Below are 15,539 nucleotides of genomic sequence, written 5' to 3'. Positions count from 1 at the left end.
AAAGGTCTGGAGTTTATTCCAGGTGTGGCATTTGTATTTGGAAGCTGTTGCTGTCAACCCATGACATAAGGTAAAAGAAGCTCTCAATGGAAGTGAAACAGACCATCATTACACTGAAAAATGAAGAAATACATCAGAGAGACAGCGGAAATAATAGTAGTGGCCAAATTTGGTTTGGTACATTCTGGTGAAAAAAAAAAGAGTGCAGTGGTGAACTCAGTAACGCAAGAATACCAGGACCTCCACAGAAGACAACGGTGGGGGATGATCACAGAATCCTTTCTATCACTTCTCCAGGAAGTAGGTGTATCATTATCAGTATCTCAGTCCACCATAAAGACCTTATAAGAGCAAATGCAGAGGGTTCACTACAAAGATTAAATCCCTAATAGAAACGCCAGATTAGACTTTACCAAAAAAAAAAAAAACATCAAATGGTGGACGGTGGAGTGGGTGGATGCCAGTGTTTCAGGGAGCCTCCATGTCTATGTTACCTTCTGGCTCTCTGCCTTTAGTTAGGCTGTTTTATTCAGTTCTGCCGGAGTCATCAGCCACACTCTGATAATATTTTATATTCTCTGTTTTACATAAATCCAGTCAAAACTAATTCCATCTCTCTGCCTTCCTCCGAGTTACTGACTGCCCACCTGTCTGACCCGATACCAATGTTGGACCCTCAGGCTCTCCTGTCCGGCCAGACTTATGGAAGTTCTGAAGTCAGCTCTTCTCCATCCACCACCCACCACAGATCAGCTGCTCATTATCCATCTTACTCTCCACTACAGATTACACCCAAGCCATTAGTGGCGCTATTATACTCCTGAATATATAAAACTTATGTGGATGTATAAAAGACTTTTTAAATTTTAATTTAAAAGCCGTTTGACCAGTGGTAGGATGGTCCCCCCTTAAATGTGAGTCTTGGACCTCCCAAGACTCTTCCTCCTCCTGCAGCTCTGAGGGAGTTTTTCCTTGCCTCCGCGCTCACTGTCCAAATATTTATGGGCTTAAATGTGTTATTGGCACTGTTAGCAGATTAAAGAAACTTTGTTTATATTCTGTAGGTCCCCTTTCTGCCACAAAAACAGAAGTGACCCGTTAAGGCCTGGACTCCACAATACCTCTGGTGGCCTTTACTATATAAGGCAGGTGGTTTTAATGTAATGACTGGTTGGTGTATGCCAGAATAGCGATCATGGCCACTGTTTGCTGTGCAGCATGAAGGACATCTTGTGGTCAAATACAGGTACTACATTGCACATACACACACACACACACACACACACACACACACACACACACACACACACACACACACACACACACACACACACACACACACACACACACACACACACAGACCTCATACTCTAATAGTGTCTATGATATTGATATAAAAAAAAAAATTATGTCATTGAAAAGTTACTTTATTTCAGATTGTGCAAAGTCCTGCTGGAAAATGAAATCTGCATCTCCATAAAAGTTGTCAGTGCCGTGTTTTCCAGGAAACTTTTACAGCACTTCATGCTTCCCTCTGCTGACAACTTTTATGAAGATGCGGATTTCATTTTCCAACAGGACTTGGCACACTTCCCACACTGCCAAAATTACCAATTGGTCTTATATAATAATAATAATAATAATAATAATAATAATAATAATAATAATAATAATTTGAGACACTAATTTTTGGGTTTTCATTGGCTGTAAGCCATAATCATCAACTATACAAAAATAAATAAACACTTAAAATAGATCACTTTGTGTGTAATACATCAATATATAACATATGAGTTTCACATTTTGAACCGAATTACTGAATTAAAGTAACTTTTCAATGATCTATTCTCATTTTTAATTGTACTAGCATAGTCCTCTATTATCAGAGCTGCTGGAAAGGTAAGATACATATGCCCATTACTGGCCACAGCAAAAATAATCACAGACTTGTTTGAAAAGTTTTGGTTCTTCATTTATTAACATCTTTTTAAAGAGACTTTGATAAACGACAGGACACAAACAACCTAATTAAGACACGGGTTAATTGTACAACTGTATATACATTATATATTAAAGATTTTGTGGACACCGCTTATAATGAATGCATTCAGAGACTTTACACATTGCTGACACAGTGTGCAACTATATAGAAGTACTGCCAATTCAGGGGGTGCAGGGGTGCAGACACCACTTTGTTTTTCTGGAATAATAGAGATTCATTAAATGATTATGGGATGAGATTACGGTCTAGTTACTGAATGCAATCAAATCCTCAGAGTGGAAATCAAGTAGAAAGCCTTCTCTGGACAGTAGTGTGTCTACGACTCCATTAGCAGGATAAACTATTTTTTTATACACTTGAATTCACAAGAAATAAGGAATAAGCAGGTGTCCCAATACTTTTGTCCATATAGTGTATATAAAACATTTGACAAACGCACCATCCAGTTCATTAGAAATGCTCACTTGCATCTGAAAGATTCTGGCCTCTTCTTGGTGGTGGTTATATCTACTTTATAGATACACATTACTTAGGAATTTTCATTGGTCCTTGGTTTCTGAGCATTAGGCCACTGTTAAACAGGTATTACTCGGGTGGTGGACTATTCCTAGCACTGCAGTGAAACACAAAGGCAAGGTAATAGTAGTCAAAACCATAAGCTTAAGCTATTTTTTTTATTTGTTAGAATTATGCTTTTGTTTTTTCATATTTTTTTACTTAATGAAACATAGTGCATCAGTGCCTCAATAAAATGATTTACACTATTGGAAGAATTCATATTGGATTAAACAAAAATAAAACAGTTTAATTAGTTATAGTTAAAGGCATCTAGTAGCTTTATTTTTAAGCAAATACCTATACATTTCAGTTTTTCTACATTAAATGGCATTACTGCTACTGTAAGCTGATTGGTTGGTGAGGTGATGCTGATGAGTTACAGCCAGAACACCGAGTTTATGAGGTTTATAACTGGAGTTTACGTGATTGGGCTGGTGATTAATGTGTAGATTTATGTGGAGTTCTATTGAAAAAGAATGGCAGCCTATTTTTAAGGGTAAAATATATTAATATGAAAAGTTGGAACTGTGAACTTACTTACCGGTAATCTTTTTTCTAAACTAGAACTACGGGGCTCCAAGTACTCCAAGAGCTGCCACTATGTGGTCTTACTAGGTGGATTGCTAGTTCGAATCCTGTTCATGTAGCTTGCCATCAGCTACCGGAGTCCTGAAAGAACACAATTGGATCTGTTCTCTCTCTGGGTGGGTACAGTAGATGGCACTCTTTCACCTCATTATTCCTAGGGTGATCAGCACAAGTCATCTGTGAGCTGATGTATCAGAACCACGTCGCTGCGCTTTCCTCCTATCCTCCATCAGCAGCAGTTTGAAAAGAGGCGTTGGCATTACTAATGATGGGGGGAGTCCTATTGAGTGGGTTGGGTAATTGGCCTGGTAAAATGGGGGGGATGGGGAAAAAATTAACTATGTAAACTACAAACAACACTGGAAATGAATAGCATAGTACCATGGTATAGTGGTACAGTGGGTTTTTTTTTTTGCTTTAGCATATTGGTGAAATATTATGACATTATCCCAATATTGGGATGTCCTTTCTAATATATATTGTGAATACAATCTTGTTAGGAGTAGCACTACTGAGATTATTGGGGTTCAGCCGTCAGAAGTCCACCACACAATAACATCCAGTCTACAGCAGATTTATGTTCAGAAACCTACCACCGATTATAAGCTAAATGATGGTTATGATAAGCTGTTAGGTTACATTTTCTCAATGAGCACCAGAAAGGTATAACCAGCAAGTCAACACTCCTAACAAAGTGGTTGGTAAGTGCATTTAGTATCTTCTTAGAGAAAAACATCCAGATACAGAACACGAACATGGACGTCCAAACAGAGTCACCATAAAAGTCACAAAAGTGGTTACCATCTCACCCAGATCTGAGTGTGTTTTAGTTTCAGTTAGAGAAGCTACACAGACAACAAATACAGCGAAAACTGCGGCAACGATTCTGAACTGATCACCAAGCCTTAGAACGACTAACATTTAAGTGAGCTAAATACTACTGATATTTGACACATCACTGACTGCTTATCCAGTGTCAAAACATGACATATTATTGGTTAAAAGTACAGCACAAATACAAATTAAAGCATTAACAGACAGATATATACAGTTTAGTCTGACTCCCCCGTTTTCAAGCCACAGTTTTTATCCATTTCACTTCAAGGAGTGTTTATATGCAATGAACTATGAGTTAATTCTGGAAGAAGCAATAGAGTGCTGCACAAAAAATGGCCACACCACTGAGTCATAAGTGACAACTATGGGTAGTGGGAGTGTAGCTGGGAAAGCACTGCATTATGGGCCTTGAAAAAACTATGTTTACTGTGGATTGGTAACGCCCATCCAAAGCTTATAAGTCAGAACTCAAGAAAAGCTAAGGTGGTGAATGAAACTGTATAGAACAGTGTAAAAGCTGCCGCAATAGTAAAGTGCATTTGGGAAAAAAATATGAATTTGAAGCTAGACGCTAAGACAACCAAAAAATAAACCTCGACTGATTAATTATGATTATTTTCAGCCTTAGCCCGGCATGTTGGTCTTCAATAACTATTTAATTGAACTTCTCATTTTTCTATTGTGCCCAGTTTTTCAGTGTACTTGCTAGTAAAATTTCAAGTAATTAGGGCTGCACAATATTGGGAAAAGAACTGTGCTATATATTACAAATTCAAGGAATGTTCATCCAGTTTTAGGAGAAGTCAATGATTCCACAGGTCATGAAAATAAAAATACTGCAAAATCTGTTTGATATTTAACCCTTGTGTGGTGTTCATATTTTTGTTACTCGTTTACTTTGTTACTTGTATTTAGTTCAGCAAAATTAAGCAATTCTACATTAAAATGCTTTACACATGCTTGCTTCACCTAAATTGCAAGCAATATAAACAGCTTACATGGTTAATATTTGCCCTTTACCTTTTTTATGTTACATTTCTTTCAAAAAGTGCTACTCTTTTTTTAATAGTTTTTAAATAAAATGTAAAAGAAAATGAATTTAACTCAAGATATGAGTAGAACATTTGTTTAGTTTCAAATTTACAAATGAAGCAAATGTTTATTAGCCCTTGACCAAACATACTGTATGTAATATAAATGTGGGGGGGGGGGGGGGTGTACAGTGTGTGTTTATCGAAAATGTGTTTTGATATATGTTTTTCACAAAAAATGAGCCAATGCCAATGAGTTTGAGTTATTTATAATATTTTTTTTGTATCATTTGATGAAAAATGAAAACGGGTCCCACAGACCCGAACACCACACAAGGGTTAATAGAAAATGTGACCAGTGTTTATTTTATTTTTGTATCAAACAGCCATTACTATTGTGAATCCTCAAATTGGGCTGAAAATGCTGATAAAAAAAAAAACTGATAAAATTATTTCCTTCAGGATAAATAAAAGTACTTTTAAACTTCAAAGAGATGTCAGTAAACATGGTTCAGATAATGTATTAGTACAGCTAATAGTGGTTAACAGAAGTAACTTAAATATAACTAGAGAATACTTTTAATTAGTCTGATTGCTGGTCTGTTGGAGCCTTTATTCTTGCTGCTACAGTGGTAATTGGGGAACTGTGTAAATCCTATTTTAGGAAAGATAGCGAATAATTTAGGAGACTAAGATAACTATAATACACATGTTGTTTATTAGTGTAAAAGTGCACAGCTCACAGCTGGCCATAGCGGACCTGAACTGGTGGACTTGGCCTAGACATGCATTCTGTCCCACTGCAGATGCTCCTTTACCGTGTATTTACTGGAAAAAGACAAGGGGAGCACCAGGCCTATAAAAATAATAATTTAAAATCAGTTTGATTTAGGGCGTGTCAGTGTGTCTTTGCTATCATAACGATGGGAAAAGTATGCCTTGTGCGTCTCAAAACAAGCAAAAGGCAAGTACTAATTATCTTAATTAATCATGGAACCATGAAGCCAATCAGCATGTCACCTGCCATTCTCTTTAAGAGCCAGGTGTGATCTGACTTTGCTAGATTGCTATTTTGATGGTGCAGCGTTTCTGCGCTTTTCGGTAGAGAAAACTGACCTGCACGTTCACGCTGTGAAGGGAATGGCAGAAGTTAATTTACTTCTTGATTTTTTTAATAACTGCTTAATTAAAGCAGTGCAGCAAAAATAAGCAATGTATTGTTTATTCATCATTGTCAAAGAAATGCTTGCAAAGAAAGTTGCACCAAGAAAGAAGTGTCAGATTGCAATGCTATTCGGAAGGAAGATAAGAATTACTGGGAACAATATGTAATTAGAAATTTTGATTGATATGGGAAATCTTGGTCATATTTTTTGAGCTACACATACAGAAGTGGTCTCTTGCAGCTCAAACAGTCATGCAGTTCTGCAAATTTTGTGGTTCTGCTTCCAAAAGCATCCCACACATTTTAAATCAGGGATGGGTCTGGGGATGTGGTTGGCCATAGCATAGTACCTGTGTCTTCAGGGCAAGGTCTACAGATGGCATCAGTATGTGGACAGCCTATTTCCAGTTTCTCATTAGCGTAATGTAATAAAGACCAAAGGTGATCTGGCATCGTACTAAATTTTACCCCACCCCATGATTCCAGGCCTACTGGACACTCCATTGCAGTCTGGAAACATTATCAACCAAGTTTTTTACCTGTCAGTTTACTTTTACTGGATGAGGACTGTTACTCAAGCTCAAGTTGATGCTTTGGGTTTCAGCTTAGAATGCATGGACTCTACAAATTAGATGGACAAAGTAAACAGGCCTCACTTTTTAGCCATTTGGAGATTTTAACCTTGTATTTACATTCTACCTTCATAGCTACATTATCAAGTAAAATCTTAGCACTACACAAAACAACAAGAAAAAAAAATAAGAACTGACTTAGTAGCAAAATAGCCAGTCAATAACTAAGTGAAAAGGTTATACATTATAAATGCTACATTTCTTACGTCAATTTAGGATTTTCTTTCTCCCATGAAGGTTCATATTTTCTTCAACCTTGTTCATCATTTTCATCAGACACAGATCTCTCAGTGCCTTTTCCTTTATTACCAGTTGGACGCTCTGGGGAAGAGATCTCCTTCAAGGATGCATGGCTGGCATTGCGGTGGGCTTGATACTGGTTCAGGAAGCTGACGGATGCTCTCGTGGCTGGAGGTGTAGAGGAAGTGCTGGCCAGATTTTGTGAAGTCGCAGGCTGATGTCTTTCAGAGACCCTTGATCTTGCAGGGGAGTGAGGAATAACTCCATGATGCTTCATGTGTCCCTATAGACCACAGAATATCATTAGATTATTATATAATATACACTGACACGCCTCTAGAATCATGTCCTATGACCTTCGCCATATCAAGTGGAAGTGTGTGGTATATATCCTCTATATCCTCTATGAAGTATTTCTGGTACACAAAGGACACTGAGGTTTGAGGAATCGTAAATTATCAGGCTTTCTCCCATGATTCAAGTTGCCTTGCCATTTTCACAGTGACAAGCATTCAACCTTACTTACAAGATAACACATCACAACTTAACAAATGCTGACATACCTAAGCTTTTTCCTGAGGTAACTTCATGATCAATAGCACATACTGCTAGCCCATGATGCCCTTTTGGCATGTCAGTGCATTATAGACCTTTACGGTACAATTCCACTAGAAGTGAAGCTTCGATGCATCCTATTCGTTTCAATTGAGAGAGCTGCTGCATGCTTTGGTGCATGCTGGGTTGCGTTGCGCTGAACGCAGCCCCGCCCTCCAGCGAAAAACTTCAGCAGAGCTTCGATTTATTCGCTCAACTTTATTCAAATGAATGCAGAACATGCACGTAATATGGATTTATATAACTATAGTTTACAATAGATTACAGTCTTAAAATCTTAAACTTATGATTGCCTACTTCTGTTGCTTCATTTGTATTCAAAAACATCACAGACGGCAAGCCGAAAGATCCGGCACAGCACTGAAAAATATTGCTAGTGGACACGTACCGTTAGGCAGCAATCAGTAAAAAATACTGCACAGACTGCACAGAGATACACTGAAATAAAAATGTAATTGAATTTTGGAAAAAGTTTTTTTTTTTGCCTTTTAACTTTTTAATATCCCGGCAGACATACAAACAGTGTGAGGCTGCAATTGTTGCTGCTATAAAATCCTAATGTTACAGGAATCATTGCAATAGGAGTTTAAATTAGCCATATTTTGATATATATATTTGCCATACACTAATTCTAGACAAATAATTTCAGTTACCAAAACTTTAGTGCCTTCCTAACTGCATAAAAAGCACTTTAAGTTCGGTCTCTTACCTTCAGGCCACTCCGGCTTGCATATTCTTTGCCACATTCAGAGCAAGAATATGTTTTTTTCTCTGGGCGGGATGGAGGGAGAGAAGGAGCCAAAGAGGTGGACACCATTGCCTCTGGTTGCTCTTTTTCCACATCTGCAGTCTCTTTAACACCAATCCCATCAACATGTTTTGTTAAAACAATCTGGATATCCTTCCTTGCCTCTGCTAGTTGCATACAAGTTGAATCTGGTGCATTCTTTTCTGCCCCCTCGCTTTTCTTTTCCTCTGTGTACGTCATTGCTGTTGCATCGCTGTCCATCTCAGAAACTGCCCCTGAAATGGTCCTTGCTGCGTCTTGTGGCATATCACCCATTATGCTTTCTATATTTGAGTCTGGGGTAATTGATAGGTGTCCTGGGTGGGTAGAGCGATTTTCAGGGCTCAGTGTCAACAGGGGTGGAGTTGCTATTAGAGAGTGAGACATTGCTGATGAGCTGTGGGCAGGCATACTCAGCAGATCCTCTAGGTTTGAATTTGATCCATAAGAAGCGATGTCCCAAGAAGTGCCTTTGTCAAGAACTGCTTGGCCATCTTTGCTATCATTTGTCACACAAGCGGAGAGGGGAGCTGGATTTTTATCCTCTTGGGTTACAGCTTTATTGGGATCTTCATCCAAATGTTCAACATTAGGTGATCCATCTTTGACAGAAGATGAAAGAGGTGGGAGAGGACAAGGAGACGGGACAGATACTGCTAAAGAGGACGCACTAGTACAGAAGACAGAAGGATCGGTACCATCTTTTGAGGTTGCTTGAAGAGTGTGGTTTAGGGCTTGGTCAAAGTCAAGGTCAGAGTGTGGAAAGACGTCAGAGTTAAATTTGCCTTTGGTGCTTCCTGAGGAAGAAGTAATGAGAGTTGGAGGTTCTGGGGCACTGGCAGGTGAGCTACAATCCTGGGCATTAACAGTGGAAACGGTACTGGGATTGTCAGGCACCAGAGATTTAGATTGATCTGACGAGGCTTGATGATCTCCAACACCCTCTGGTGGCAGCTGTCCCCCCAGGTGCATTCGAATGTGGTGCTGCAGTACCACAGCATTAGTGAACTTTCTTTGACACAGGGGACAGGAATTCTGGGTGCGACTGTTTGGTGGGCGTGCTCGGTGAGTCGCCAGATGTGCCCTCAAGCTGCCTTTAGTTGAGAAGGAGCGACCACACAACTTGCAGGAGAAGGGACGTTCACCCAAGTGAGTGGCTTGATGAAGGCGTAGGGCTCTGGGACAACTAAGCACCCGAAGGCATACACTGCACTGATTTGGGGTGAGTGATGCTGCAGATGCCATGAAGTGTAGATTAGGCATCACAGTTCCCGCAAAATCATTTTCTCGATTAGAGGTCATCCCTAGGGCTGCCATCATTTCCCTGCTGAATGTGGAGGGTGAGGTGCCTGTGGTGGAGAATGCCGGAGAGGCCACCACATAAGTAGTGGATGTACTAGCAGTTCTCATAGTTCCAGCTGTGCTGCTACTGCTAGAAGTGTTCCCTCCAGAGGAATAAGTGTGTGGCCCTTTCTCTAGCTTTTCCACAAGCTTTTGTAGCTTAGAGGTGTCGGAAGTCGGGGTGGATGCTGACAGAGAGGAGACAGTGGAGGCTGAATCTTTGGGGTAAGATGCAGAGGAAAAAGTGACTTGTTGCTGGCTGGTTGATGGGTTCGATGCTGTTGACACTGGAGATCTCATGAGCCCAAATGGAGCAGCGTGGTGGGAAGAGGCAGCTGGGAAGAGGATTTTGGGTAGTTGCGACAGTTGAGAGTAAGCAGAATGAGACAGCAAGTTAGGGACTGGAGGAGTGTTTTCATCAAATCGTTGTTGCTTTGCTCCTTTAAACAATCCAGTAAGCGCAGCGCTTGAAGAGTACGGTGAAGAGAGGAGGGAGGAAGACGGCAAGGAAGGTGTGTTTGAGGAAGTTGAGGAAATTGAGGTACCAGCTGCAGCTGCAGCAGCAACGCAATTGAGTTGCAGGAGGGAGCGAGCAGTTGTCAACAGAGCCAAGTCTATACTGGGTGGTAGGGGCAGAGATGAGGGTGGGGAGCGTTGCAAGGCTGTGGAGAGTCCACCACTTGCAGAAGAAACTTCTAGACTACACAGATCTTCTTCTGCTCTGCGTTTTTGTTGCCTCTCTTGGGTGCTGGTGTTGGCAGAATTTACTAGCTGAGTTTGCGCTGATCCTCCACTTGTTCCCACTACTCCAGGTAGAAACAGTGATGGAGGCAACAGGGAGAATGACAGCTCTGGGTTTTGCTCACGATGTCTCAGGAAGTGCACCTTTAGGTTTCCTCTTGTAGTGAAGCGGCTAAGACACACAGGGCACTGGTAAGGCCTTTCACCTGTGTGAGAGCGCAGGTGTATCTGCAGAGAGGACTCGCTACTAAACAGTTTTCCACAAAACCTGCAAGCATGCTGTAAACGACCTGAAGCCAAAGCTGTACTACCTCCTTGAGCTGAGTTTTGGGACTCCTCTGAGTCTGCAGTGGAGGAAGCAGTGGCAGATGTTATGGGATTAGAGGGCTTCTCATATAAACAGTGGGCAGGTAAGCCAAAAGAGAGGCTAAGTGGGTAGTTTGCTGCGGAAGATGTTGAGGAAGAGACCAGTGATTGGGAACTTTTCTCTTGGTTCTCTGGAGTTGCCTTTCTGTCAGGTTTATGGGGATTCAGGATGTTTGACAAGGACTGGGCAGGTTTGGAAGGTTTAGTTGAAGACTGTGACGGAAGCAAGGTGGAGAAGCAGGCCAGGAGAGGGGTTACAGAGGGCCGGGGAGGTGTTTGATCAAGTCGAGAGGTTTTTGATGTTGTATCTGAACCTTCCAAACACAGTGGCAGTGGAGACAGAATCAGTGGAGCTGAATCGAGGTCACAAGTTGTTTCTCCGAGCCTCAGCACTTGCCGGCAGATCTCTTCGGTCATCTGCATCTGGTGGATCTGCCTTTGTTGCAAAATACGAAGCTCCTCCAGGATTACGGCAATGTTGACAGGTCCACTGACCAGGGCAGTTGGAATTGAACTTGGGCACAGGGAAGTTGCCATTGGGCTAGTGGGGGCCTCAGGCACTGAGCTAAGGTTACTAATGTGTGGTGGGGCACCGAAGGAAGAAGCAGAGTGGGAGGAGGAAGGAGATAAGGTTGTAGTTGTGGCAGGCACTGCTAACTTTGGAGAAGCCATGAGTGACTGAAGAGTACTGTACCACTAATACAGAAAATGGATTTAACGAGAGGGCTAAGAAATATCTGGAGATTCTGGGAGCAATGCAGGAACTATGATGGACTGGCAGGGAATATGGAAGACAGGCGCTTGCAACTGGCATTAAACAAGGCAGGGACTGTCTACAGATGGGCTTGGTGTTTAAAGGGAGGCTGAAAACTTTGTATAGTTGAGGATGAGGCAGAAGAGGGAAAGTGTAGATGAGCCAACTTCTAAGAAATCAAAAAGAGACATTTTACACAATGCATGAGTGCATCAGTTAAACAAAAGTCTTTAGGTTGTCACAGCACCCAAAATGCTTTAAAAATACAAGTGTCTTTATATATGCCGATTTGTAGCTCTTACCACAATACTCACACACAAGGGTTAATCATGGGAATGCTAGGTTCTGAATGCATCATGAAAAACCTTTTCACCTCCAGGATGTTTTTGTGGGGATTCCAGCATGGCGGTGATCACATTTTAAGGCTTCTGAAAGCTGTAGTTAACCTAGTATTCCTGTCTACAACCAAAACCTCTACTGTAGTGTTAGTCAAGTGATATACTAGTGCATCTCCAAAACATTATATATCATTGAAAAATTACTTTACTTTACTTCTATATTATATAGATGTATTACTCACAGAGTTATCTATTTTAAGTGTTTATTCATTTTTCTCGGTAATGAGTATGTCTTACAGTCAATTAAAACACAAAAACCTGTGATTCAGAAGATTAGAGTATTACATAAGAAAAAAAATTACTTTTGGCACTGTGCTGCTGGTAAATGAAATCCGCATCTCCATAAAAGCTGTCAGCAGAGAGAAGCATGAAGTGTTGTAAGATTTTATGGGAAAACACTGCACTGACTTTGTTCTTGATATAAAACAGTGGACCAACACCAGCAGATGACATGGCTTTTCAAACCATTATTGACCATCAGAAGGTTTAATCTATCTGGCACCCACTATCAGGCCTCACTTTCATTTTAATATTTTTTATGCTGCCTTGCTATGACCACACAGGCCAATGTTCCACCTCCCTTACAAAATAACACCTCACAACTTTTACAGGTGTGGGCATTTTATTTTATTTAATTATCTTTGTGCATCACAACCATATGAATATGAAGTAGTTTGTTTTCTTGCTATTCCTTGCTAAAAATTACTCAAAGCCGCCACTTTATGTCTTATTCAGGAATGTGGCTCCAGCACTAATAAGCTTAAATCTTTTAGGCAGTCAGCAAAAGTTTACACACAAGTTAAATCAACAAGGAAAAAATTCTGTATTATTGGTGTGCATATGTATAGGGCTATCTGTCTGAGAAAATTCCAGGAGGCTGCTAGGTGGGTAAAAGGGTTTAAGGATTTTGTGGCGAGGTTTATTGTCTCTTGTCATGAGTTGCTGTGGCAACAGGGTCGGCTGTTAGCTGTACAGAGTGCACTGTGAGCTGGCAAAGAGGTGGGATTTCAGATCACAGGGAGTGAGGGAATAAAACGGAGAACAGGCAGGAACAAAATGATAAGAAATAAAAGGAGATGAAACTTAAATAAACAAAAAATGAAAAGTCAGAAGTCAGTTTTGTAATTAATGAATAAGGTATGTATTTTTAACTTGGCTAATGTAGTCAGTAATTAGTGTTTACATTAAAAGATGAAAAAAATGTAAAAAGTCAAGAAATTGGATACAGAAATTAAATTACAAACATTTACATGTTTTTCTTTGTGATTTTGTAAAATCTTTCTTGGTGCATAGTCATCCAGACTATGAAGGAACACATAATATATATACTTAAGTAGTTAATTTAAAAGTGTTAAACAAACCAAAATAATCTGTGAAGCATTTAGGTGTTCTGCTGTTAACTTAGGTGGGATGCTGTTAACTGTTAACTCCTGTGCAACTCCTGTCCTCCTTTCCAGGAGCAGTCCTGAATGTTTCTGATGGTCTGGCTGACCTTCAGTTCTTATTCATTTTTGTCTTTTCTTAGTTAATTAGTTAATTTTTTGCCATTATATGGATTAGGACACTACTCAAATGCGGCTATTCACTATATATCGACTCTTGAAGTTCAGTACAGCTGTTAACTGAAAACCATTCAAAAATTACATCATAAAGCTCACAGCCAAGAAGTGCAAAGCTGTCATTTAAGCATAAGATGTTACTTTGAAGAATCTAAAATCTAAAAAACATATTCTACTTTGTTTAACATTTTTTTATTTACTTAAAAAAATTCATGTTTTTTTCATAGTTTGGATGACTTTAGTATTAATATACAATGCAAAATTAAAATAATAAAACAACACTGTATTATTATCTTTTACAGTGTTACAGTTACCTTAATCTGAGTTTAATTCATTTGAATTGGATTACAAATGAGGATTTTACAGAGTTAAGCAACCTGTTAGTCTTAGTTATTCTGGGATTGTTCTAAAGAAACATGGGACAAAAGTAGCTAGTTGGCTAACTAGTTTAATAAAGATGCATCAAATGTTGATAATAAATTATTTTTTTATCAACATTTGTCCTATACAACAAGCTTCTTACAAGTAAAGCTAAAAACATTGCTTTGTTTTTTTCTTAATACAAGAGAAACCTAGAAATCGTTGAGGTCTCTTCACAAATACCAAAAAAAAAAACATTCTCACAATGATGTATAATTATTTAGATATGCTTTTTATTATTTCCCCATTCCACCTTAAATGAAGCCGCCGTTACATTGTGGTGTATTGTAAGACTGCCAGAGACGCCACAAGCCAACTGCTGGAGCATTTAAGGTGGACCGGAGAATTCCAGTTTCAAAGATGTAGGCGATCAAGAAGCTAGTTAGCTAACTAGCTAACCTAGCTAACAAAAAGCAAGGCTAGGCTAATGGCGACGAAAATACTGTTTTTCATGATGCATTCGCCCAGTTTCCCAGTCTGTAAACTGCTTTTTTATTTAATAATTTTGACAGCTAGGAGGCGGGCTCGGACTTAAGCGTACAGTACAGGAGACCTGTTGCGCTGTATGATCATAACCATAACAATAAGCATGATTCATATTTTCGTATGACTACGTAAAATACGCATGTTCTCCCATTGGTTTACTGGGCACGTCGTGGTTCAGAATACTACTAGCCAACTACTCACCGGTTGTCAGATAGCTGAATATGAAATTACAGGACGGAGCGGCGGCAGAATCGCATCCGGAGCCGGCGCTGAGCCGCTCGGCTGCGCAGCCGTGTTTAGCCCCGGGCGGCGGAGCTGGAAGCCTGGATCCGCCTTAGCGTCGTCCTTATTTTAGCGTAGCTTCGATTTTCACCCAAAACGAGCCGTTTTTATACAGAGATATGAAGAAAGAAGAAAACCCCCGTGTTCGTGTCATCCCTCCAGTCTCAGTCCTCCCCTCCCCTCGCCCACTAGCTCCCTTTATACTGGATCAGGCCTCGATTCTACCGATCTGCCTTTAGTCTGCCTTCCTTCCCTTTGTTGACTATTCTTCTCTGCAGCACCAACGGCTGTCTGTCTGTCTGTCTAAGTGTCTGTCTGTCTGTCTAATTATCTATCAAAGGGTCCCTCTGTCCTCTCTTAAGGAGCTTAATCATACAGTACCAGTCAAAAGTTAGGACTCACCTTTTCTCATTTAGTTAATTAGATTTATTTTCTACATTCTAGATTAATATTAAGTACATGAACACAGTTACAGGACACATACAGAATTACGTAGTAAACAGTAAAAGATGGGTAAGACAGGTGATTTCAGGTGATTTAGGATGAGCTGGAGCTTCACAGCGTGAAGAAAAAGCAGCAACTATTGTTCAGCACCTCATGGAACTCCTTCTTTTAAGACACTAAGAAAACTATTCCAGGTGACTCTACCTCATGAAGACACTGAGACTAAAATACTAAGTAGTTCTCGTTTTCCCACCCGTTCTTGAGCTCCCTATCTCTTTATACCTGTGTTTTTT

The 15,539-nt window shown here is 40.0% G+C and overlaps 1 protein-coding gene across 2 annotated transcripts; it reads right to left on the bottom strand.

Moving 5' to 3' along the window:
• Window positions 1–1,959: 1,959 nt before the first annotated feature.
• Window positions 1,960–15,054, bottom strand: sall2 (spalt-like transcription factor 2). Of its 2 annotated transcripts, none has more exons than XM_007258038.4 (3): window positions 14,722–15,054; window positions 8,378–11,826; window positions 1,960–7,336 (listed from the first exon to the last, which is right to left on the bottom strand). In XM_007258038.4, the coding sequence occupies exons 2-3, from the start codon at window positions 11,573–11,575 to the stop codon at window positions 7,064–7,066; spliced, it is 3,471 nt and encodes a 1,156-aa protein (XP_007258100.3). In that variant the 5' UTR covers window positions 11,576–11,826; window positions 14,722–15,054; the 3' UTR covers window positions 1,960–7,063. The 2 variants fall into 2 exon arrangements, with proteins under 2 accessions (XP_007258100.3, XP_007258101.3); XM_007258039.4 differs by having other exon boundaries at window positions 8,378–11,823.
• Between the last annotated feature and the right edge of the window lie 485 nt (window positions 15,055–15,539).

The sequence above is a fragment of the Astyanax mexicanus genome, chromosome 8 (assembly GCF_023375975.1).
Source record: "Astyanax mexicanus isolate ESR-SI-001 chromosome 8, AstMex3_surface, whole genome shotgun sequence".
Taxonomy (NCBI): domain Eukaryota; kingdom Metazoa; phylum Chordata; class Actinopteri; order Characiformes; family Acestrorhamphidae; genus Astyanax; species Astyanax mexicanus.
Note: the sequence above shows the minus strand (reverse complement) of the source record. Positions and strands in the feature narration are given on the sequence as shown.